The 25,413-nt window shown below is 35.3% G+C and overlaps 3 protein-coding genes across 3 annotated transcripts; 1 reads left to right on the top strand and 2 right to left on the bottom strand.

Annotated features, from left to right (window-relative positions):
- Positions 1-70: 70 nt before the first annotated feature.
- Positions 71-588, bottom strand: LOAG_02434 (hypothetical protein; the record flags this gene model as incomplete). The annotated part of the gene is made up of 2 exons (XM_003137972.1): positions 71-204; positions 507-588. 2 exons carry the CDS (start codon positions 586-588, stop codon positions 71-73), a joined length of 216 nt encoding a protein of 71 aa, XP_003138020.1.
- A 1,101-nt stretch (positions 589-1,689) lies between these two features.
- LOAG_02433 (PEK/PEK protein kinase) lies at positions 1,690-9,746 on the bottom strand. Its single transcript, XM_020446010.1, has 21 exons — positions 9,438-9,746; positions 9,161-9,232; positions 8,944-9,060; positions 8,480-8,668; positions 8,259-8,392; positions 7,962-8,181; positions 7,673-7,769; positions 7,094-7,246; positions 6,843-7,007; positions 6,469-6,640; positions 6,149-6,299; positions 5,539-5,642; positions 5,113-5,235; positions 4,582-4,728; positions 4,331-4,421; positions 3,959-4,166; positions 3,493-3,695; positions 3,202-3,351; positions 2,893-3,057; positions 2,621-2,785; positions 1,690-2,312 (listed from the first exon to the last, which is right to left on the bottom strand). Exons 1-21 carry the CDS (start codon positions 9,561-9,563, stop codon positions 2,166-2,168), a joined length of 3,099 nt encoding a protein of 1,032 aa, XP_020303597.1. The 5' UTR covers positions 9,564-9,746; the 3' UTR covers positions 1,690-2,165.
- Positions 9,747-17,026: 7,280 nt separating this feature from the next.
- LOAG_02432 (hypothetical protein) lies at positions 17,027-23,209 on the top strand. Its single transcript, XM_003137970.2, has 17 exons — positions 17,027-17,105; positions 17,236-17,332; positions 17,569-17,649; positions 18,066-18,296; positions 18,391-18,534; positions 18,713-18,862; positions 19,063-19,202; positions 19,301-19,352; positions 19,517-19,730; positions 20,187-20,346; positions 20,429-20,525; positions 20,645-20,831; positions 21,315-21,541; positions 21,946-22,107; positions 22,354-22,479; positions 22,548-22,685; positions 22,774-23,209. Exons 1-17 carry the CDS (start codon positions 17,037-17,039, stop codon positions 22,935-22,937), a joined length of 2,439 nt encoding a protein of 812 aa, XP_003138018.1. The 5' UTR covers positions 17,027-17,036; the 3' UTR covers positions 22,938-23,209.
- The last annotated feature ends 2,204 nt before the right edge of the window (positions 23,210-25,413 follow it).

The following is a 25,413-nucleotide window of genomic DNA, read 5'->3' as shown; positions in this document are numbered from 1 at the left end:
TGGATGTTGGGGAGATCGATTTGCAGGTGACCCATAACACGATAGAACTAATCGATCAATGCGTCGTCTGCTAGCAGTAGAAATGCGTTAGTCGGCCCTCTTCTACACTATTCGCACTGTTCGCAGGAGGAGCAGCATCAGCAGTAGCAGTAGTAGTCGGCGGCGATAGGGATGGTACTTCTTCCTTCGCTTTCTTTTGTTGTTCTTTTTAATACCCTGCGTAATGGTATTCAACCCTATCCCACTCTACTATTTCGCGAAGTTGCATAACTATGTTGAGAGTAATAGCAGTATTTCAAGCAATTCCGCTTTGCACTTCCAGAATCATTTAATCGCATTTGTGCTCTTAAAAAGTACGACGTGTGACACAGCTTGTACTTCTGCTTCTGGTCAACAGGAAATAGAACTGATCTAGAAGAATACAATATTGAAGGATTATTATCGATGCATTAATGTTGCTGAATGTTGATGTCGTGATGTCTACTTCATGAACACCCTATATTTACTTTTACCCCATCTACTGCTTCTGCGTGGTCCAACATTGAATCCTGACACTTCAACAGCCAAAAATGTCTTCATACTGTTCATTTTTTTCAGTAAAAGAATGTAACTCGGGATGGTTGCTACTCATTGCGAGCATACAGCAAGCGCATTTAACACTGCAACGCGGATAGCTCACTTTGTACCATATATTTCTATTTAAATAAAAGTTACTTGATGCAGAATTATCACTTTACTGGGTATTCCATATTGTTGACGTCCATTCACAAAGCCGCTATTGAATCATTATACACGTTCAGGCTTCTCAAACAGTGATTTGCGGCAAATAATCGGACAAGTGGTCACTCTCTTCTGGCAAGCAAACTTATGCTGTCTCGTGATCAATTGAATGGTGTTCTACGGGTAAGGTAGCTGCACGCTATTTCAGATCATACTGCTATTCTAGACCCTGCCATCTCATCCTTTTTTTTCTGTTTTTAAAACAGATCTTCAAAGGTAGCTGAACTTTTAGGAAGACCATTCGCCTGTGGGCATGTATCGTCGCGGGAAATTAAATACATCCTTGTCCCTGATATTTGCTTGTTCCACCGAGAACTTTCGGTCACGGATGGCATACCGTATACCTTGGAATCCAAATTATTGCTGTGAAAATATCAACTAACCTTCCTTCATTTTAGATTGTTTACAACTGAAAGAAAACTGACTGACACGGCAGCATTCGTGCTATCATAAGCACATAAAGAAGCATTTTTAATAATGCAATTTGTTAAAAACAATAATGACTCGGACATAGAGTGATGGGCAGAAGGATGCAACAAATATAACAAAATTTTCTACACTCCTTTAAACCACAAATATTATAGTTTTAAAGTTTCCATATCGGATGAATTTTCAAGCAGTACGTCATGTCAGAAATACTCGGAAAAGGCACTGTGTCTAGTTCAAGAATAAATATTGAAGTTAGGGTCATACCGATGATGCCTTCGCTGTCGCGCACAAGGTTATCACCAAAAAAGTAAAAAGGATGGTCATGGAAAATAGGGATATGACAACGTGAAAAAATAATGCATGGGAGCTTTAATGTGCTTGTGAACGTAGGTTTGCTTCCACCTCTTATATGCGTTGGTAACTCAGCATTCCATAAAAAATAACTGAAAGCTTCTACTGGTTTTAATCAAACCTTAAGCACGTGACGAGAAAGGTGAGAAAGGTCAGATGAACAATTTTTCTAGAAACAAATGTATTGAAAACAAATGTACTATGAAGTGTGGAATAGCAAAATTGAAAATCACTGATAGAAATTATTGCAGAAGAATCAATTACTTGAAGCTTGTTAAATGCTTGTTGAACGCAGCAACAAGCTCTCTATGCCCAATTACGTGTCTAACGTTGTCTAACATTGGAGCCAAAAATTTTAATCACCTCATAAATATTTACTGACAAGGTTAAACCCAAGATAAAGACTGATGCATTCGAACTGAAAACATAATATCGATTAGCATGTAAACATAAAATCAAATCACAGCTGCATACCAGATATGTTCTCTGCAGAAGGAAGCTTAATGTTCCGAAAAATTTATTGCCATTTACATCCAATTTGATGCCAGCTATCGGCAAACGCATTTATATCACTCTCCCATACTTCCATGTACTTCCAAATAAATTTAACGACCTCCTGAGATAGTATATTCGCGAAAATGTGAAGTGCCTAACATATGTACTTCATCGTGCAGGTAATCACATTCGGCTAACTGACGCGCGGATGGACGAAGCTCAGGATCGACGACTGTCAGCCAAGCGACGAATTTTCTCTAGAATCATAAAAATATTCTATTACACCTGAGCTCAATTTGTGAGCAAAAAAAGCCCCACAAGATTTCTCAATCAGCGAAAAGTACTTGTAACAACTTCATGAAAAACGAGTTAGGAGAACCTGCATCGAAAAGAGCGTTTTCAAGCTTTTGGAAAGAAGTATATTCTTCTAAGAGTAAAGTCAAATCCTGTTATTCTGAGAAAAGGTAACAGAGACGCTATAGACGGATATAACGTCTTCAGAAAGGTTTGAATTTTAGTAAAACTTTGGAAAACGCCAAAGTTTAAAAACTGGCCCATTCTTTACCTCTTTAGATGAAAGATAATCCAAGCATTTGGGCACAATGCCATTTTGCAAACCAGACAAGATACTAATACGTTCCATAGTAGTTGTACAAGGTACAATGAGCTCAACAAAAATAAGTCCAAGTGAAAACACATCAACTTTTTCATTATACGGTTTGCCTTTCAGCTGCAACCAAGACATTGAAGTATATCTAACAATGCGATCTTGAAAACATCAACATGGTGCTAGGTAAAGAACAGAACCAAAAAAAAGTGTTTAAATGCGAAAATTACCTGTTCTGGGCTCATATACAAACGGGTACCAACATGACTTGTATGAGAAACATTTGTTATGGCATTTTGTTTGCAGTCGGTCCTTTCTTCATTAACATAATTTGTCACAAGACCAAGGTCACCAATTTTCAAATAATTATCCGCAGAAAAAAATATATTTTGAGGCTACAATATGAAGCGTATGTTAGGTGGTAACCGACACAAACGAAGATGACCTGTGCTATTTCCACCCATTCTCTTATACGCTAAAGTAAGAAAAAGGAAAAGAAAAAAAAAACTGTTCAAAGTGAGAGCATTCAAATTACCAACCTTCAGATCCCTATGAATTAGACCCTGGCTGTGAATGTAATCAATGGCACAGACCAATTCCGCAAGCCATTTGCGCATTCGAGTTATTTCACGATCTTCATCCTTATTATTTGCTAACAACCAACTGTGCAGTGTTAACTCTTGACACAACTAAAGACGATTAATTTCATCACTTTTGTTCTTCAGTAAGCGTTATTTCAACCATGTATTTTAATTTTTAATGTAATTGACTTCAACTACTTCAACTGTAAAATAATATACAAAATCTTATAATGGAAAAGTAAAAATAACCTCCATCTGTATGTAAAGGTAGACATAGTCTTTGATGTTTTTACAATTTTGTAAATCACGGATGCTTGTAACCAAAACAACAGGAGGTTGGAGAGGATCCAGTGATGTGCTGCTTCGTAAATCTTTTTCTGCGATTTCTTCAATGCTGCGCAGAGAGTTCCCATAATGAGCAAACATTATGCCTGCTGAATCAACACTTCCAGCTGAAAAACCTACACTGCTAAAATCACAGTACATCTGCATAAATCTATTATCAGTACTCGCATAAAATCTATAAAGTAAATGACATAAATACCAATCGGTCTATGAGTAAGATACAGAAGTTTCCAATTGCAGATAAAATGAACAAAAACTTAAGTTTGTTGGACCTTTGATACAATAACACACAGTACAGTGCCAAAAAGGTACAGATATATGAATAAACAAAAAGGTCTACACGAAAAATTTTTGAAAGGAATAAAATTACTAGTTACGGCAGTGATTCTATGCCCAATAGACTCGTTGTCATTGTCGAGAGACGATGACGTCAATTCCGTTGCTGCTCTCAATTTACAGTCATTATCATCACGCATCCACGAAAGATTATCGGCGTAATCACTTACGACAATACCTTCTTCGTTGATAGGCATATTTAAATTTAATCCATGTAACAGTTCTTCACTAACTGATGAATCCTGAATAACTCAAATTACATTTACACGAACGTATCACCACTGCTCACATTAAGCGTTATTATCATTGTCCCATATATGTGTTTTATCAGTAAAAGTATTTAGATAAGAAGTATGATCTATAAATCTTTTTTTTCTTAAAGTTTGTGAATGCAAATAACACATGCTTTAGCAGCAAGATTTTTTGATTGGGTTATACTCTGTTCACTTTCCAATGTTTGCATTATGGATTTGCTTCCGGAATCCCCATTAGAGCAACTGAAAATATACATTACGGTAACAAAATGTCGTGAAAAGAAGTATCGAAATAAGAAATATGATTTATAAATCTTTTTGTTTAAAGTCTATGAATTCAAGGAACACATGCCTTAACTGTGGAAAAAAAGGAAAAAAAGATTTGAAAAGTTGGAAAACGTACATATTTCGAAGGATTTCTTTATCTTTCGCTTGCTGCCAACCAGAAGGAGGTTTTTCCATCCAAGTGTGAAAATAACGGATTATACCTGGATGGTCAAGACGTGCCATTGCGCGCGCTTCTCGTTTTACATGATCAATTGCGGCAGTTCTTAATTACTCGATCAGAAAAAAATTAAACAATACTGATGTCTTGAACAGTTTTGAAAACAAGATTAAACAAATAAAAGGTGGCACCAATAATATAAAGAAACCAGTAACTTATCAGCAATGAAAAATATACAGAACAAGCTGATATTACATCAATATGCAACATCCATGTAGCTTGCTGACAAGAAAATTTAAGAATAGTACGCCCCTAGTAACATGAACGCATACCGGACGTAGTTAAGCGCATAACTCAATTTTGTCAGATGGTGTTTATCTGACACTTATAAGCCTCCTCCGTTCTGTAACAACGATCACGGAATTATATCACCACAATGTCCATCTTATTAAAGTGTTTCCTTATTAACAATAATAATGATAAACACACGTGTTGCTAACTGCGATTCGTTTAACAGCATAGCTCCGATCATCCAATCGATTGCGACAGTTGAAAACAACACCATAACCACCACGTCCAAGCCATTTTTCGGGCACAAAATCTTCGAGAAATCTGAATATGCTATTATTATAATGAAATGTCAAAATCACAAAAAGAATAATAGAAACGATTATGAGCACATAAGAACGGCACATCGCTTTAATATTAATTAATCCTTACATTCTCTAAATTTCTTTTTCTTGTGCGATTATACCAAACAGTATATGTAACTGCGTGGAAATTCAGTATAAAAAGAACATAACAAATTGCATAACTATAATTTCCAAACTTGATAGATATGGGTTCTATTTTTAATGATTGTTAACACGAATTGCTAATCTGTACATCTTAATAAATATGCTAAACAATGCCTACTTCGATGAAAACAACTCTTGCGCAGGCTGAGAAGCTATTGTGCTTGTTTTTCGATTAACCAGCATAGTGCCAAAAGATGCGCCCACAATAGGATATTTTGTTTTCTAAAGCGAATAGGAATTGTGATAGCAATTAATATTTCAACTTAGTGTTTTAAAGTGATTTTAATAAATAACTCTGACAATCAACATATCCGAATTTCCTTTCTGTAACCATCGAGTTTTTCAAAACATTATGAATGTAACAACCACTATACATGGCGATACCCGAGGTTTATGCAATGCAAGTAACTGCATCTCTAACAAGAAATTCAATTTCCACGACCACACTATATGTTATTTCATGAAATATCAACACTCCATCAAATGTCGCTCAAAAACTAAAATGCTTTTAAAAATTTAATTTCGTTCATATCACGTTACAGACACTTATCTGAACAAGCTCCACTTTTTGAAATGACCTAATCCACACTTTCGTTCACTAAGAGCCCTAATACTTTTTTGAAAATAGTTTGGTTTAAGTTTTAACCACAGGACATCGTAATTGAAATGAGATGTACACCAGTTCCTAAAACGATATCAATTACAACTTTCCTGAGCAGAAAACGAACCGGAAGTGAAATATTCGAATGAGTGTGAGATTTCTTCCCAAGACCATATAACAAAACAAATAATTTAAGATGCCGAATCTGTTGCCAATAGAATATAATAATAGCACCAAATGAACTTGCAATTAAGGACAAAAAAAGTGCAACGATTTTCCTGAAATATCTATCACCAGAAGTCATAAAACCTAACGATAATGTCACATAGAGCAACCATCAGTAATGCAACATTATACTCTTATTCAGATTCTGTTGACTTTTTTTTGAACTATGATTAAAACAAAGAGCAGAGAAGGTGCACATCTAGAGCAATAACATTTCCTTACCACCATCCTGAAACTGGTTCATGTGCGATCCGTTTCAGCCCTTCCAATACATTCTTTCGCCTGCAGAGGTAGTTGTAAGAACTTCTTTGCTTCTTCTGATCTATTTCTCGAAAAGGGTTGCTTTTCCGGCACAGCTTCCGAAGTGGTCTGTATATGTACCAACCATGATCACCTAAGCAATACCTTCGTGAGATATCGTAAAAATATAACTTAAGGACAGATACAAGGGAAACTTCTTAAGAGGCATAAATGAGAACAAACAGTGCAAACTATACAAAGACCAAGAAAGACAGATTGAACACGGACTGACTTTGGAGAGACTGATCTTTACAATAGATAAACGTTTATGAATCTATTTATTTCTTGAGACTAACCTTCCGCTTCATTGTTTTCCTTAAGCTTTTTGCTGCCAGCAATGGTGACTGCATCATACGTGTTACATGTTAATGATTTCGAGGGCGCTAAATCTCGCGCATTGTTTATTTGATTAGTCTCAATTACACTTCCAGTTGTTCTATACGATCGCCGTATCAAATCACCTGACAAAACCGTCATTTTCTACTGCAGTTAATAACATGAATTAAGGGACTGAAGCGAACTACAGTCGCACTTTTAACAAACTTACCAATTTTCAGATCGTCCAGAAATGGTGTTTTTGTGTAATAAAATGAGCGTGGTATTTGGGGATGATACTTCGTTTGCATATCTGCAAAAGTACGTCGTAGTTCTTCTCGCATAAACTCCGAAAGTATAATATATGGTTCTGAATTGACTGTTCCTGAAAAATTATCTCATCAGTTGCTGAAATGCATCCAAGCTTCCTTTAAAAAAAGTTAAACTGATGCGCAAAAAACGAAAAAGTTTCTGTACTATTGAATCAGATAAATGTACAACTTTCCTATGAATAAAAATAACTGTCCCTATAAGTAGTTTAAAAATATTTATAAATGATTCCCGCACTTTTTAGAAGTAGTGGCACTTTTGCGAAATCTCTTACTCACTGTTTTCGGCCAAAAGAGAAAGTTTCAACGTCTTGCAATTTGCAACATTAGTCAAAGGATTAAATGTGAAGCCTAATTTTAGTCAAGGATTAATGGTCAAGGATTAAATGTGAAGCCTAATTTTAACATTCTTAATCAGGCAGTAATTACAATCCCTGATGAGAAACAAATCCCAAAAACCTAATCTCGATCTGAAGATTTACCGAAATAAAACGGAGCTTCATATTTGGAGATAAACTGATAACCATTTCCAGTAAAATCACTTAATGCACTTATAGTTTCAGGAGAAAACAATGATATCTGAAAAAAAAGAAACAAGTTTTAACCAATGTTAACGGTAGATGTTTTGTAAACAATTATTTCTTAAAAATTTTACTCTTTGAACTATTTGAAACCCTTGTTTGAGAAGAGTATCATTTAATAATTGAAACCATAGTTACACATAATGATCAGTGTATCCGCCAATATTAAAAAAATATGGATGGCACCAACCTCGAAAATTCTGCCGCGAGACAATTGCCAAGCCTTAGCTACTGGGCTTGACAGTCGCTTTTCCCACTTCAAATTTCCGCAGTTATCAACTGCTGAAACACTACCACTCGGAGGTTCCAGCAGAAAATGAATATGAGCAGGTATACTAGCCTGTTCAAAATGAAGTGAATGATCTGATGAAACCAGGCTAATGTCATATTCACTGACTGACAAATTCCACCTGAAATTAATGTATACTAAGTTACAGCTTTGAGGAATTCTTCAACCAAGCCATCCAATCGACAGCTATGTATATACTTCTCTGTTCCAGTAATAGGATCAGCAGCTCGAGCAACTTGTGTATTTTTCCGCATTATAAGGGTATAAAGCAAAGAGTCGTTGGTTGTGGTTTCGTACTGCATGCATTTTCCTGCTGTGCATCGATATCGCATCTCAAAAATTATGAGCATTAATTTATCAATATAGCAACAAACAACGTAAATTCAGGTCTCGTTTAATACGCCATCAGCATGAAATACCTTGCCAGTAAGAGGATCAATTCCAGTAGATGTTACAAATGTCCCACCAGCGATTTCATCATTCCCAATCATTATCCGCGCATTAGCACTCAAAGGGATTAGACTCAGCGAACTACTTTTCACGTTGAACATATATAGCGAACCGTCAAGCGATGGCAACAACATGTATGGAAAATTATCGGTTACTAACTGCAACACTCGAAATACGGCCAAAGAATGTGCATGTGCATCCAAACAATACTAGTAGAAATACAGCTAAGAAAAGTTATGTTCACGACAAAAATGAAGAGGAAGTAACATTACAGAGCCAAGTTTTGTGTAGAAAGTACTAAGCACATTTGGAATAAAATGAGGCCACCGATCAAAATTTGCAAAAAAAGAGATGTTTTTTGAGCAGAGAAGCTTTCATAATGCGTTACGTTACACATTTTAAAAATATGTGGACTGCTATATTACAATATTACTTTTTGTTGATTAAGTGAACTTGACAACAATGGTACTTCATCGGCATCCACTATCCACACCACCTCACCATTTTTTTCGATATCCATTGCCGTAATCTTGCCATCTATTGTACTTGCCTGATCGATATGACGTTTTAGTTTGAAGAAATTCATTCAATAACTTCAATATGTCTTTGGCTATGTATCATATCTTGTGATCGATAGTGGAAATTCTTACCAAAAAATAGTGCTTATTGATGAAGCTAGTGCTACCAGCAGCGCAACATTCCACAGAAGTCTTCGGTGGCAACTGTAATGGAATTTGAGCAAGCCAAAGTTTTATCAAATCTCGTTTGTGTTACATAGCAAGAACTATTACATAGCAAGTTACATAGCAAGAACTAGATGAAGTGTCGTTGTAAACGGAAGTGGACAATCACATACTATCTACAGGACGATCTATACTGCTTATATCTAATTACATGAAATCAACAAAGAAAAATATTCAAACAAACCTCCATTTCTTCCACGTCATCTTCAACAAATGCAACCTCATCATCGTGCGCCAAAGATGTGCGAAAAAAGATGGCGAAGAATAAAACCAGTGTTCCAATAATCAATGAAGCGATCGTTCGCCGCATTACTCGATCTTATGAGAATATAACTGATGTTTTTAGAAAAAGTCCATCTCAAAATCGAAGATGACAGCGTTTTGATTGCATACCACTGCTGCACTGTTACATAGGTGTGAAAAGGAAATTCTAAGGATGTTTCCACGGAGAACCATAACAAGCAAGAAGTAATTCCAGCAACCCTTGAACTGGCGTCATATTTATTTCTTTTATACACATGTAAATTTCCTAAGCTGTAAACGGAATAACAATGCGAATCTCAGATTATGAGAGTGGAGCTTACGCTCGACAAGTAAGCGAAAATTAGGTTGGGGTAAGGCTAAATGATATCGTCCTAAGAATTGCCACAAAGCTCTTCAGACTCTCAGTGACTGCATTTAGGAACACGTACATTTGGTGAGGTTTGCACGATAATGGTTCAAAACAAAGTGTGGAGAATTCTGCAAAAAAAAATCACACTAAATAAAGGTAAAGTAACACGCAACAATAAACTGACGGTCATTGTGTACGTGGAACATCTAGGTTACCTTCCTTAAGTAATGTCTAAAGTTCCTGCAATTTATTTTCCAACCTCGTGCAATATGACAAAGCACGCTTGGAAGAATATTTCAGCAATTTGTACATTCGAACCGAAAAGTAATTTACGGTTAGTCTCCGTCGCGAATATAAAAGTAACGAAACGTAGTGACGTAAGAACTGTTACTTTATAATGTCGCGAGCTCTTACTGGACACAAGCGATAAGCAGAGAGTAGAGGGTCGATTTCGTCCGAAACATCCGAAGTATCTGGTGTGGGGAAACTGTAATTACTACAAATGATGTGAAATAGACGTCATGGCAAGTGGAACAAAAAAAAGATCACTGAGTGCTGTCTGTAGGACGACCGCTGAGAGGCATGGGATGAAAAGTTGCTATTGTGAAGATTCAGGTGTAGTCGAACATCTCATTTCGCAATTCCAAACTAACGGTTTGGCATGACGGTTTGTCTCATATCATTTTTAATAATTACAGTTTCCATAATTACATTTCTCTACAGAAAAAGTCCTGAAATTAAATTTTAAAATTTGGGAACAACTTACTGATTGCAGTACAAAGGAAAAAATCAGAGTCCATCAAGTTTGCTAAGCGTTGCAACAGCGGTAGTTGAGGGAACTTTACAGTGATCAGTGAACTGTTCAAACTGATAAGTAAAACCAAAAAGAGAGATAAAACATGGAGAGGAATTGCAAAGATTTGTGATGGGTATGTCTTCAGTTACGTTAATATCTTTACAGATTTAAACTCTTAACTACTACATGAAGTTACCTTTCGATGAATATCTTTACCAGCATTTAAACACGTACAAGAAGATTTGGAAAGAGCTCTACCCACGCTAGTTCCAAACGTTACAAATGTGAGTATATCCTTCCAGCCTGTGCAGTGGATTTTTGATTTTTTAGGTGAGGCACAGTGTGCGCGGAGCTGGTCCTATTATTTCTCATTTCGCATTTTATTTACACAGTGGTTTACTTTCCATTATACTAGAGTAATGAGTAAACAGTCACTTGAGTCAAAATACCAGTGGAAGATATGATCGGTTTTTCATAAATTTGAAAACTATTGTGGGTAGTCATGATGGGTAGCATTGATCAGTTTTTCAGGAAAGGTTCGGCTAAAGTCTTTCAAGTTTTCAGATATGCGTTATTTGCGGGAATGAATTAACCCAGGGAATAAAGAAAAGGAGTGTATTGGGATACCTCCTCTCCTATTCTTCTCTTTTACTCACTGTATTTATTTCACCTGAATAACAACTACAAAATCAGAGAAATCTTATCCACATGTCATCTGTTATCTCGTTTATAATTTTTCCTGGTTAGATTAATTATTTTTTAAGACCTCATTTCTTTCTATTTGTTCCTCTGTCGTGTCTTCTCCCTTCTTCACCCTCACTAAGAAATTTTCATTTTACCTAATTATCTTAAATTCCACTTTTTTTTGTCTCATTCTAAAACAGCTCTTTCAAACCTTTAAGCGAGAATTTCAGTAAACTGTTGGAGATGTTATTTTAATAAGTTTAAGAAATACTGAAAGCCATCTTATTGATAGTCTACTTGGAGCTATAGCGAACCTGCTATGGTATTTGTTCGCACCAAAGTTGCTGAAGTGAGTAACATTATTCTCATGAAAAAGGGAGAAATCTTGTCAGCAGGACATGGATAGGATAGTTTGCTGATCGTGATCCTTAGTTCACACCTATATACTTGGTTGATTTCTTTATTCTCACACGGCATATAAAAAATTGCGAACATGTGCTAAGCTGGAACAGCAAGATGATAGATGTTTCATTAATGTAATATTTGGATTCACTGATTTCAGCCGTAATGTTCCTCGTAGCACTTATAGTCTGGTTGTAAAACGAGAAAGGATGTTATTCTGAGCAAAACTATCCTTACGAGGTCATTGCCCATAACTGATCATGTTACTAGTGTCGCGAACTTTAAAAACAAGTTTACTAGAATAAATAAGTAGAAGTAGGGCTGTTGAATGTTAAGTGTGAAGGGAATTTGTAGCTCTAGAGAGCTTTTTAATCATTCAGCAGTCCCTCATATCCTTTCTTTCTCGTTGTTTCCATAAATTGAATGTTAAAATGATGTGCATTGAATAGACATGGACACATTAGTTGAGAACTTGAGTGGGTACGGATTCTGGTATTCTAAAACTCTAGATTGCCACTAGTTCGTTTTCTTCTTCATCTTCATTTTATCATATTTTGAAATTTCTTTTTCATTACCCACATTCAAAGAACAGATTGTAGGTTTTGACTGATTACGTTACTCTTCGCTGATTTCTGCCAGTTCTGCATTTTGTCAAGAACTGTCCATTCCAGCACTTTTTTTTCATCGCTATTTCAAAGCTAAACATTAGTAAATGTTGCTGAATGTTCACCTAAGGCAAATAAATCAATGTATTGAAGTTCTGTTCAATAAATGCTGTGCGTGCAAACAAAGGCTACCTAGTTTCAGTTCTCATTAATCGTGTATTCGATGCATGCTCAAGGATTGATGGCTTTGTTCGTGTCCTGTGCTGCAGCCATCTGTCTCACTATGTCCCGCTCTTCTTGGAAGTCTAGACGTGTGCATTTGTGTGCGATCGTTCTTGGATGTTGGGTATGTTAAGAGCAGCGTTGTTCCATTATAAACTTCACTCTTTAGTCGTTTTCATCCCTACTATCTTGTGCTCATTTATCAAGTAGTGCACGTCAACCTTCTGATATATTTCCATTTCAGCCACCAAGCACGAGACATTTTGACTTTTCATCTTTCTGCTCTAATCGATATGCGTCAGGGTGACAATTCCCATCCCCCTTTTCATCCTAATTAATTTTGAGCAATGATTCAAGATAAGAGAAGGACTTAAGGCATTGTTTGAATCTATCTTTTCGCCTGTGATTGCTTTCTTTACACGATGCTGAAGTTGTGCTGTCTAAGAGATAAATGGATGAGTAAATCACATGCTATAAACCATTTTAGATTTTTGATCCTTCTGTTTTCCGCTGCAATGTCTTATCTCTTAGTACATTTATTATCAGTAATTCCTTATAAAGTTCATTTCTGAGTACCGTCTTTCGAATAGTTGTACTTAATTCCAATGATCACTGGTTAGTGCAGTGTTGATTTTGTATGAGCCAGAACCACTTTGCTACGCATGTTCGTTCGATTGAGTCGTTAAGTTTTGAGAAACATATGATTCATGGATATGGTGTTGCTACGATGTGAAGATCGGGATTTCAAATGCAGTGCTATATTTGGACTACATCCTTCTTGTCTTTTGTGTCGGGAAATGCTTCTGTAATTGGGCGTATTCTGTCGTAGTCGTATTATTTTCTCACAGTTATGCATATCCTTTGTAGCCACGTCAGAAATGATTTTTTAATTTGCATGACACAGATATCAACTAAAGGTGAGAAATAGTATGAAACGAGATTGGCTGTGATTAAGTCATGAATGCAAGCACGTGACATATATCGATGTTTTTTACTAAGTCATATTGATAAAATGTTGTATAGAATGATATCACTATACTGCAAAAATTTCACTTTCAGCTCAAATATCTTTAATCAACGATTTGTCAAAATCAGTTGAAGGAAATCAGAGTTGGCTCAAGCTGCTACGTTCTCTCTCTGTCTCATAGATCATTGCTGTTTTTTCTTTTTTTTGTTCCTTACCTTGTCATGGTTACTATTCCAAAGATAATGATTTTCATAGCTCATGATTCAGATTATCAGATTATTAGGTTTTTTTTTCTTCATTCTCTATGAAATTTAAAACCACAACATTTCGTTCTCTCCAAGATATTTCGTAACGCCAATGGTCTGTGTTGTCCATTCCTTTCCTTTAGTGTAGATCTAAATTGTAACTAGTGAACCATCATTTCGTTATCCACTTATCACCCTTATCGTCCAAAGATAGGTCGTAAAATAATTTATCGGATTCTGCATTTAGTGGTGGGATGTTTTTTTGAATGACGAAAGTCCGAAAACATGGAACATGTCAAGTGTAGAATAAGGCTTATAACGCAGTGGAATGATTAATAGAACGTGTGATATGGAGTTAGTCAAATGTTGATAATGTTTCTTTTTTTATAATACCAAAAAAACTAAGCCTTTACTTGTTATATTTAGGATTTAGGAGAGTACGTAAAATCTGGCCTTCGAGTATTTCTCTCCACTATACAGTATTTTTGATTATATTTAAAAAATAAAAAAGAAAGGATTTCAGTATGATTAATTCATATTTACATATTGTTTCTGGCTGAAAAATTGATCATATCAAAATTAATAATCCAGAACCAACAGAGGAATGGATGTAACGCTGCAGGCAAACAGAGATGTTACATGAGTATGTGTGACCGTTTAATATGTAGAGTGGTTTGCATCAGTAATCTTTGCAATTTTGTGCTTTAATTTTCCTCTGAACTCTCCGTTGCTTCAACTTCCCTTATTCACTTCCATTTTTCTAGCATTTCTAGTTTCCCATCAGTTCTTTATGTTTTCATTAGCAAAGGGCATCATTTTCAAGAATGTGAGTTGCTCACTTCTATATCATCTATTATTTAATTGTCCCGACCACTTGAATTCGAGTTACATTCGTTTTAAAATGGAATCGCATTTCTTCCACTCTCCAAGCACTACTCGAGAATAAGGTTAACCCTGACTACATTAATGAATATGAATAATTGTAAAATTTTCTCAAAATTTTCACTAAAAGTTGAAAATATTGGAATTGAGAGCTTTTCGAAATTTTATTATACTGTATATCCATATCTATATAATTTCATCTCACCCTTCCGAACTACTCCCTCGCTTTTTGCTTTCCTCCTTGTCTTAGTGCAACAGGTTATACTCTTTTAGTGATAAGATGATCACTAAGGTGATCATCGCCTTTGGACGACCTCCTTATGTCTAAGTGATGAACGAAGCGGCTTGATGTTTCAAGAGAGTAAATAATGGTTTTTGTACATTTATGGCGCCTTGTCCTTGATGCCATCTTTTTATTAGTTAAGACATTTGCAAAACATTCTACTTTACAATCTGCGGACATTTTTTCAATCTTTATATTCTTTTGAAGCGTTAAAAATATTCCATGTTTATTGCGCGCAGGTAATTTAAGGGATATTTTAGGCCGTTTTGATAATGTTGTGTGACGAATAGAATCAGTGGTTTGGAATTCTCGTTTGTTTTCAGAGAAGAATCTTTGTTCTTTGATTAATTGCATTCAAGGAATTATTGGCTCGCACTAACACCCATATATTCAGCAAACAATCTTTACATTAAAGCAAAGATTTAAAATTTTTATTAGTTTGCATTTCCTGACTATTTCGATCTCTTTATACCAAAACGACTGATAGACTGCTCGGAACTTTATTCAAGGACATAAATCATTTGAACATGAACGTACAGAACAACTTATAAGGTTTCATCTCTGTAATGATGTTTCTGCTTCACATCATGTAACGTTCTCCTTTTCTCCGTGTGCTTCCATACTTCAATTGTTTCCATCCGTTTTTCCAACTGTTGTTAATATTTCATCTCAAATATATAAGAAATATTAGTTCAGTGATATTTAGAAGGCGTATGATCCTAAACTCTTTTAATGTTTAAATTTTTATTCTACTATTTACCATTCATCCTAAAAATCACTTCTCGTCAACTTAAGCCCATTACAAGTTACACTTATCCCCCATTACAAGTTACACTTATCCGAAACATTTAACCCTGGTAAAATGGAGGTGAAGTTTATCTTTTCACGAGCGAACTGGTACAACTTTTTCTTTTCTTTTGATAATGAAATTTGTAGTCCTCTTAAATACTGAGAAAATTGCTTAGGGAAATTAAAAGTATATTGTAGATTTGGTCTGCTAGTATGTTTGATTCACGGTAAATCTTGATTTCGAAACTTTTTGTAGCCGCTGCAGCAAACAAAAAAGTGGTTTACTTTGAAATCACTTGAAAATTTTTATCAGGACGAAAAACGGAAATAGCATCTGGTACATCTGGTACTTCTTCGAAGAACGTGAAAGAGCTTCTGATTTTCTGAATCATTTGGTGTGAAGTATGAATTGCTTTTCATTATAAGATTCCGATTTGAGAATGCAAGAAAATAATTTAGTACTTTATTAACATGTCGACTGTTATGGTCTCACAGATGGTATTGATGATACCTGTGTAATTCAGGCTTGGATTGAAACCATTATCATCATCAAATCAGTTCGAAGCTTCATTTATCTCTCTTCACAATTTACCTTTTTTTCCAACTTTCCGGTTATCATAGGTTTTGAATATGATCATATAAATGTTTGTGCGTTTCTTATCCCTACCACTCTGTTATTTTCATGGCTTTTAGCACTAGTTCTTCCCTCCTGGTGTCGCTTTTTTCGTAATCCAAAGGTTCTTTGATTAAGCATGTTTCATAATTAACTACTGAAAATCTGCTAACGTTTTTGAAGCTCAACGGGAAAGAACGGTGGTTTGCTGAGGTATATTGTAATCTTTGTGAGAATAACGATTTAATCATTTAAAATCTGTAGGCCTCGAAGTTACAGAAATGATTACTTTATTGGTAGAAGGAAATTTGGCTTCAAAGTTTGAATTGTTTGTTACATCACTTTTTCATTCCTGACCTTTATCATAATTTTCAAGGCACTAGTGAGAAGATTAAAAACTGTGTTAATTTGATACCTATTAGGCAGATTAATATTTGAAGATCAAAGATTTATTTTCCTTTGCTTCCTTGAAATTAGCATTTAGATTTTTTAGTTTCGTCAGTGTTATTTCTCGATAAATCCCTTTGCGTGAGTCAGGTGTTATGATAATTTGTTCCCTCACCGAAATACAGTCGGATTTTTTGTCAATGTAGGCTCATTAAAAGATATAGGCTCAATGCCTTTTTTGCGCTCTATGATGACATTTTGAAGGGGGTGGATCTAATATCTACATTTCAGAAAAATGACAAGTATGACTGCTATGGAGAGTACTAAACCAGTAAGTGATGCTTGGCTTACTGAAGGAACCCAGGTTTGTTGAGGAATTGCTTTCATAATAGATAATTGCTGGATTTAAACTAATAATATACATTTGCAGAAAAGATTATTTCGGTCTTGTGAAGTCAGTACAGTTTGTAACTGTGATTCATTCTGGTTTGCAGGGTGACGCTGGTAGAGATCTTCCACCTACTGTTAATAGCAATCAGTCATCCAGTAAATTATTGCCTGCTGAAGATAATTCGAAAAGAAATGGGCACGGTATATTTTCTGATGTCATCGAGTTCGTTTAGAATTTCGATGCGATGTTCTTATTGAGATGCTTCCGCATGTTGAACATATTTCAAACACCTATTGTTAATATTTCGTTTATATCATCCTTCATTTCCATTAATGAAAAGTGAATAGCCAAAATGTCGCCTGGAAAAACAGCAAAAATAATTTTTGGTCAGTAAGATGATAAAGTCATCGATGCATAATTAAGCCTTGGCTTTTAGCAAATCCGGATGATACAGAAGCGTATAATGACGAAAATATGGGTGGTAAACACAATCATGAAAACGCTCGGGATTGTTACAGTATGTTTGTGTCTTTTTTTAGCATTAGAGTTGTATTCTTATATGCCGTTTTTACTTAATGCGGATGAAAACAAAAAAAAAAAAACAGCTATACATATTGATCTCTTCAATTACTACATATGTGAACTCAGTGGTCGAAAAATTAAGCGCAGAGGTGAATCATATAGAGACAGTTGTGCTACGTCGGTCACCACTCCGCATTATTAACTAGTGCACATATGGTATTGATGTTTGAATTGTGAATTCGCATTTCCAAAACATTTAACTCCTCTTTTAAAAATCATAAAAAAAAATTTATTGTGGTCAGTCAGACGTACGGTACAGTTAGGTACGCATTTGCTGTGCTGTAAAAGAATAAAATTCAAAGTGGTGAACTCCAAGTAATTCGTAACAGCAATGTTTTTCTCACGTTGGAGGTGATAAAGGTAGTTCGGAGGAAGGGAACTTGAACGATGTGTTGCCGATACCACCGGATGGTGGTTATGGATGGGTGATTGTATTTGCTGCATTCATGTCAAACTTTGTGGTTGATGGTATCGCTAATTCTTTTGGAGCCTTCATGAGTATTTACCAAGACTATTTCAATGCATCGAAAGCTTTGGTTTCGCTGATTGGTTCTCTGCTGATTGGTTGTTATTTGCTGATTGGTTTGTTTTAACGCAATATTTAAGTAGAAAATTTTTCAGAGAATGTAAAATTTTCATTGAAAGAATGCAAAGGTAGTATCAAAATTAATTCAAGGACCAGTTGTTGGTGGACTCGTGAATAAATATGGCGCTCGAATGGTCGTCATAATTGGTTCATTTGTGGCCAGTTTATCGTTTTTAGCTTCGATCTTTTGTTCGAATATCTACATGTTCATGATTTTTTATGGATTTCTTGGTGGTAATTCATTGAATTTGTCTTTATACTAATAAAAGAAATGAAGCAATTTCGTATTGTGCGGAAACGCATGTTAGCCAATCGCGTGTGTTGTTAACGCGATCGGTGTTGTTAGCCAATGAAATGGAACACATTTAAAAATGATAGGAGTAATAATGATATATGTATGCGTTATTTATAGGGGCTGGTTTTGGGCTCATTTACCTTCCTTCAATCGTTACTGTTGGTTACTATTTTGAAAAGAAACGTTCGATCGCAACTGGTCTTGCTGTTGCTGGTTCTGGTGTTGGGACATTTGTGCTTCCGCCTCTGTGCATTGTACTCATCAATAGTATGTTTTAATGCTTATAAACGAAGAGATATCCATAATAGTACAATTAGATAATTACCTTTTGGGGACTTAATACACTGGAGGGGGGATTTTAGTGAAATTGGGATTCCATAAATGATAATGGTTTTATGATCCAGAAGAATGGTTATCGGAGTACTTTTTTGTAGATCATGAAATATAATTGAAGTGGAAAATTCTAGAATTTGGGTGGAAGATTGCTGTCTGTTCGCTTGCTGCTTTAAGTTTTTCGAGCACCATTTATGGGTTGCTGTACAGACCGCTTCAAGCACCTGCGATTAAAAAAGAAAAGGAGATTGCGAAAGCTGATGTAGAAGAATTGGTTTGTATTTATATATACTTTAATTTATTCATTCAAATAAGGATGAAGTAGAGTGGAAACTTTGTTTGGATAACTCTCTTCATATTAATTCATTGTAGCTTCTGAAATCAAAAGGGAAAGAATGGAAATCAAGTGGGGAAGAGAGTAAAGGTTAGACTAGTCATTTTGCATACTTGTGATTGGGTAATCGTCATTTCAATAAAAGCAAGAGCTTGATTCTGTTTAAAGCTTTTTCTGAAACTTTGCTGTAATGATTGTTGATAATGCTCGTTATCACTTTGAGTCGACTTCTTCCACTCACGAAATGTTTATAGATAGTGCGGAAGACGAGAATAAACTGCAAGAGTTCATAGGAGTACGTAATACACCTAGTGAAAGTGAAATACATGAATTTGACGAGACGACCCCTTTGACACTGGTTGCTGAAACTATAACTGATAAAAATCGTGGTACACATATTGATTCAAATGAGGGGCTGTCAACGAGAACAAGAACAATTCCGGAAACAAAATTCTTGGAACATGAAAGGTGAGAAAAAGTGCAATGGCGAGAAAAAAAGCGGGAGAAAGACTGACCGTTTATCTAAATGAACGCATTGGGATATATAAAAGATTCAAAACAAGACTTTTTCTCTTATTCAATGCTGAATTGTTCTGTTTAGACAATGCTAATGCAAGTTTTAGTGAACGAATTTGTGTCGATACTTGTCACATCAGGGATAATTCTTTCTAGTGTACGAATTTTCCGCAAAATTAATGGTTGCAGTACATTGACATTTTAAAATACGTTACACACAAAAATTTTTAGAATTAAAACATTAGTAAAGCTGAAAGAATCTTTAGTAAAGAAGTAATTCGTCTCATCTTTTGGAAATGCTTGAAAGGTAAGCTAACAGCTGAAGTGTATCATAACATAATGGTTTCGCACGCTACTATGGGTCAGTATTATACAGTTTTAATGTTGTTATGGATTGTATACTTATAGTATGAATAGCAAGACGGCATCGGTAACTGATCTAAAAACAAATCATGGCAATTTATCCAATATGTCAAACAGAATATCAGTACGTAGTTTCGCACACTCGACAAGCCTTTTGTCACAGTCATCGCAAATGAAAGGTGCCGAGTCACTAATGTCTGTTGCGGTTAGTTGACACTTTTTTTTTGAATTTCACATTTAAAAAAAATACTGTTTCATGTTCCTAGGAACTTGTGAATTATTTTCAGAGCAGCGTTAATCCCAAAGAACTCAACAAACCATTAAACCGACGCGATATATTTTATTCCGGTTCAATCCGAAATCTGCCTGAATTTAAATCTGAGGGTATTGTGTTTATCGTATCTCAAACTTAATTTCATCTGCTTTCAAGTGTGTTGAAATTTGTATGATCATGCGCTATAAATCAATCCTAATTCATACAAAGCCAAATCCTCTTTTTATAGGTAGTAATTACCAGTCATACAGAGAATCACAAACCTCGATCTCTGCATCACTCGTTGTTCAAGCAGTGGCCGGTATGTCGCAAGTGAAAGAAATTAGCGACGCGCCCAATAAATTAGGCAATAATCATGGAACTACTGGGGAGCAAGACAAGCGATTGAACGAACTTGTCGATTACTATGCTGACAGGTTAGAGGTAATTGCGCTGAAAAGATGCAATTCAGTCAGCATTGTCTTGCTAATCCAACTTTCTTTTACAAAATATCTTGTCACATTACTTACGAGAAAGTTGAAATAACAATGCATTAACGTATATAAAACTGTGTGTTTAAATGTAAAATAAGTAGTAAGACCTGAAACTATTTTATTTTTGGTCACGTGATGATCGCTATTTCTTAAGTATCAAAGTTAAATATGCTCAGTAAGTTATTGATGCAACAATCTTTAAGGATGTGTTCACTCAAGTGATGGGTATAAAATATAGTCATATGAAATCTGTGTAAAATATAATCAGATGGATCTAACAACATGGACAGGAACAGATATTTCGGATTTATGGAGATACTTTCTAAAGTTGAAGGAATCTGGGAGACTGAGCTGCTGAATTTTCAAAGTGAAATGATTGATATTTTACAGCTGAGTAAGTAGTGCTTTAGCGTATCTGATTTTTAGGAGGTGTAAATGGATTCCAGTAAGAATTCGTAATGTTTTGAGTGAAATGATTGATATTTCGTTGCTGAAGGAACCAGCCATGTTCTTACTTTGCATATCAAATTTATGTGGAATGCTTGGGTTTTACGTGCCTTTTATGTTTCTTATTGATATGGCCGTTGCAAAAGGACATACCAAAGCCAGTGGTTCGTTACTTTTATCGGTAATCGGCATTACCAATACCATTGGTTCGTTTCTTTTTTATTTTTTTTTCATTGTTGTACCAGTACTTTTCCATTCAAATACTTTCGAATCTTAGCGTTTTTCTGTATTTTGAACACTAGTTTTAGAATTTCTGCTTTTACTAAATTTTCTCGTTTATTTATGAAGTATAAAAAGAAACAAAACCACATAAATAATGAGTATTTTTTGGGCCCTTAAAAAAAATATTGCAGCCGTTGTTCATTCCTTTGAATTAAGCTTCAGTGAATTGAAACATCTCGATTTATTTCATCGTAACAAGCTCGATTGGTCATTCGACATCATATATATTGTGTTTTGGGTGGAGCCTTTATTTACTAAATGAATGTAGATGACTTTTGCACTCGTTTTAATATTATCATGCAACAGAATTAAAATAGACTAATTGCAGGCCGAATAGCATTCGGTTGGTTAGCGGATCGTGGCTGGCTGTCAGCACTAACAATTAGCAATTTTGCATTGCTTGGATGTGGTGTGCTTACCTGTTTATGCCCACTGTTCCCTAGTTATGGGGGTCTTATGGTTTACTCCATTTTATTTGGATTCATAATCTGTTAGTTCCGTTAAACTAATAAATTTAGTGGTAGCAGTATTTCGCTATTAAAAGATCATTTTTGTGCTAAATTTCCCTATACTCAAGAGAACGTCCAATTAATTTTTTATTGTAATCCGAAAAAATGACCAACTGTTTTCAATGTATTTAGTAGGCGCGTCTTGAACGTTTCAAAATCCAATATTTTCGAAGCATGCAGTTAAAAAAATTTGAACCTTATTGTTTGAATGCAGTTATATGTTTTAGCTGCATATATTTCCCTTACATCAATCGTGTTGGTGGACGAATTAGGTTTGGATCGATTAACAAACTCTTTCGGTCTGTTGGTTGTGAGCAGGGGTATAGCATCATTATTAGGAACACCTTTAGCAGGTAAATTATCAGTAACTTGAACTGTTGAGGTTTTGTTGGAACTGAGTGTTAAATTTTATGAATTGCAGGGATTGTTTATGATATGTTCGCTTCGTATGATGCATCATTTTATTTTGCTGGTGTGATTATACTAATGTCTGGTCTGGTTTCATGCCTCATTCCGGCCACTCATCGTTGTAGGCATGATGAATCTGCGAAGGAAATCGGTAATTACCTTGTGAAAGTGACCTTAGAGAATGGAAAACTGGAGAGATTAAAACTTTCGGGATACTCGAAATAAATTTGACAATTTAGTGGAAGAAGCTAGAATGATCAACGAAGATACCCAGTCTGGAAAGCTCTCCGTCCTAACGGAGCATTCGGAAGAAAATCTGATGGAATATCAACGCACTCAAGGCACTGCACAAACTTTGCCGCAACAACAGAAATTTTTGGCGAGATTGTCCGATGAGCTGTAATTAAGATCTGAGGGGGTTATTCCATCGTAAAAGACTGCAGGTAGTGACTGAAGGCAATGAAAATAATAGACAATAAATTTTTTGACGTACTTCTGTCTGGTAACTTTGTTATTAGAATTGTCTTATCACTTCCTATTTCCATTTGCATTAGTTGTTAAGTCTCGGTGCGTTGTGATGCTTCCTGTGCTTCCTATGCTTGACCAGCATCTCAGAATGGATTGCGGATTGTGTAGAGAGAAACAATACTACTAATCAATTAAAAATTCGGGGAGGAATTTTTTTCATGAAGGCAATGTAGACTTGAAAAGTAGAGCTTTGAATTTTTTGGCAGAAAGCGTACGGTATTCTATTCTGTTTTGTTAGTAATTATCATCACTGTTTTCACTTCAAGAAGTGGAAATGAGTGAAAGTGAAGGTGAAATTATACTTCGCATTTATTGCGTAATGAGTTGATTGAAATATATTTAGACAACTTTTTCGTAAGCCTTTCTCTGATTTGTTAGTTCCCTTATCATTTCTGTCTACATTCCTCATTTGAGGCTTTCCAGTTGATGTTGTATCTTAATTTAAAAGAGTTTGTAGTTTGTAATACTTCTCAAAACCTACCTTCTCAACCTGCTTCTCGTTATCCACGGCGAAAAGTATTGCGATTGCAGAATGTCCTGTTGTCGTACTTTTGATCGAAGAAAACCGGTGAATTGTCAGAGATTTTTGTACAGTTTGTTCCATGGAAAGGTAAAGTAGCTAAAAATGTGTTTTTGACAGCTTCAATTTATTCACAGCGGTAATATTTTTGAAAAATGGGGAGGTAATAACGATATCTGTCAGTGTAAGAATACAGACAGAGTTTGTAGATATTGTCTAGATGAGCTCGAAGAAAGGGAATTAAGAGAAGATACTCTTGAGTTCAAGAAATTTCAGTATTTTAATCCGTTCCAAAAAAGGTACGGAATTACTGATGACATGTTTAGCATTTTAACTCATCACAAATGTGAAATAATATTCTGGGATTAAGCAGTAGGAGAGCTGAATGAGTAAATTGAAGTGGCAACGTTACTGGAAAGAGGAAATTCATGAATGGAAAGGGGATTGCAGAAAATGATGGTCCGATTGAGATCCAATAAAAGCATCAATGTATAACCATCCGTGTAACCCCGACACAGTCGCATGCATACATATGCCTATCAGTTCATTTCCAAACAATTTTTGATTCCTTCCTCTCCAATCATTGTAAAAACTGCATTTTAGTGTTTCTTACGCCGGTAAATAAGCAAGTAGGGTACCGTTACTTTTTTATTAATAAAGTGCAGTTTATGTTGTTAGTTAATTATGAGGAGATATAGTTTACCTGATTGTCAGTATGAGTGTGTGGCAGAGTTCAAAACACTCTTGACTACTTTAACCTTTCGTTGAGAGTGATTAGTTATGGTTGGTTTGAAATGTTCGACAAGTTGTTATTTATTTAGATACCACTGCATCACTACTGAATATTACTTTTGAGATAAGCTTTTCGAATTTTTATACCAGAGGAAAGGCGGATTAAGGGAAGGAGTAGACTGACTGTAGATGGCAGTAATTTTTTTTACGCTTGAATTGTGTCTCCGTTCAATGAATTAGCCGCATAAGCTAGGAATAAACTTTGTTTTTCCAATTATCTTTCTTAAATGCAAACGATTTCGACATAATTATGATGCTGCAGTATTTCTTTCGATTACATGGAATCTGTGTTAGTTGCTAAGCTTAAATTTAAAATTCAAAATTGCAAGATCAATGGTAATTTTTATATCCCATATGAAATTTTACTATAATATTTTCATAAATTTCAAGATTTTAGATCATACTGAAGGCAGCTGCACTCACTATGAGCAGACTGAAAAGGTGACTGGAAATTTTTCTGAAATTTTCCAGAACAAATGAAAATGTACTGATACACGTCATTCCTGCTTCAGTAAATACATAATAGCGCTACTGGCCCTCTTTTCCGCATTTGGAACGACGTGTATCAGTGCATTTCCATTTGTTCTGGAAAATTTAGAAAAACTTGACGGATAGTCTCGATTGTTATAAACAAATTTCAAACTCTCGATTATCATTTGTGACGCGTAAGTGCAAGAATTCACTTTGAATTCAAAAATGTTAGTAATTACTCGCATAAAGTTGCTCAAAAAGGAAGAATAATTCTCTGAAGTAGGAATGTCAAATGAGAAATAATATTTAATTTAACCTCGGCTTGATCGAGACTGTTGCGGAGTATCTCTGCAGTCGAAATCATTTCCTTCAAGACAGAAGTGGGACAAATTGCTGATTATTTCTTCCTTTGTCAGAAATTGCGAAGTTTTTTAGTTCCTGTTGTAGATTTTACTGATTGATATTCATTCATTTTCCTTCGTTTCATAATTAAATATATCAAGTGTTCATGTGTATTACATACATCAATAAAATATACATCAGAAGAAAGAAAATTAAACGATAAGTA

This window comes from Loa loa (assembly GCF_000183805.2).
Source record: "Loa loa unplaced genomic scaffold supercont3.27, whole genome shotgun sequence".
NCBI classification, from domain to species: Eukaryota; Metazoa; Nematoda; class Chromadorea; order Rhabditida; family Onchocercidae; genus Loa; species Loa loa.
The sequence above is the reverse complement of the archived record's forward strand: the minus strand, read 5'-3'. Positions and strand labels throughout refer to the sequence as shown.

What these genes read in the sequence shown, in the direction of transcription:
- LOAG_02433 (XM_020446010.1), bottom strand. Translation starts at nt 9,563, where the DNA reads ATGCGGCGAACGATCGCTTCATTGATTATTGGAACACTGGTTTTATTC. An exon ending in TCAATAAGCACTATTTTTTG is followed by an intron (nt 9,061 to 9,160) that starts GTAAGAATTTCC and finishes CATATCGATCAG; the next exon opens with GCAAGTACAATAGATGGCAA. An exon ending in ATTCGAATATTTCACTTCCG is followed by an intron (nt 5,643 to 6,148) that starts GTTCGTTTTCTG and finishes TATTCGCTTTAG; the next exon opens with AAAACAAAATATCCTATTGT.
- LOAG_02432 (XM_003137970.2), top strand. Translation starts at nt 17,037, where the DNA reads ATGACAAGTATGACTGCTATGGAGAGTACTAAACCAGTAAGTGATGCT. An exon ending in AGTCACTAATGTCTGTTGCG is followed by an intron (nt 20,347 to 20,428) that starts GTTAGTTGACAC and finishes AATTATTTTCAG; the next exon opens with AGCAGCGTTAATCCCAAAGA. An exon ending in TGAATCTGCGAAGGAAATCG is followed by an intron (nt 22,686 to 22,773) that starts GTAATTACCTTG and finishes TTGACAATTTAG; the next exon opens with TGGAAGAAGCTAGAATGATC.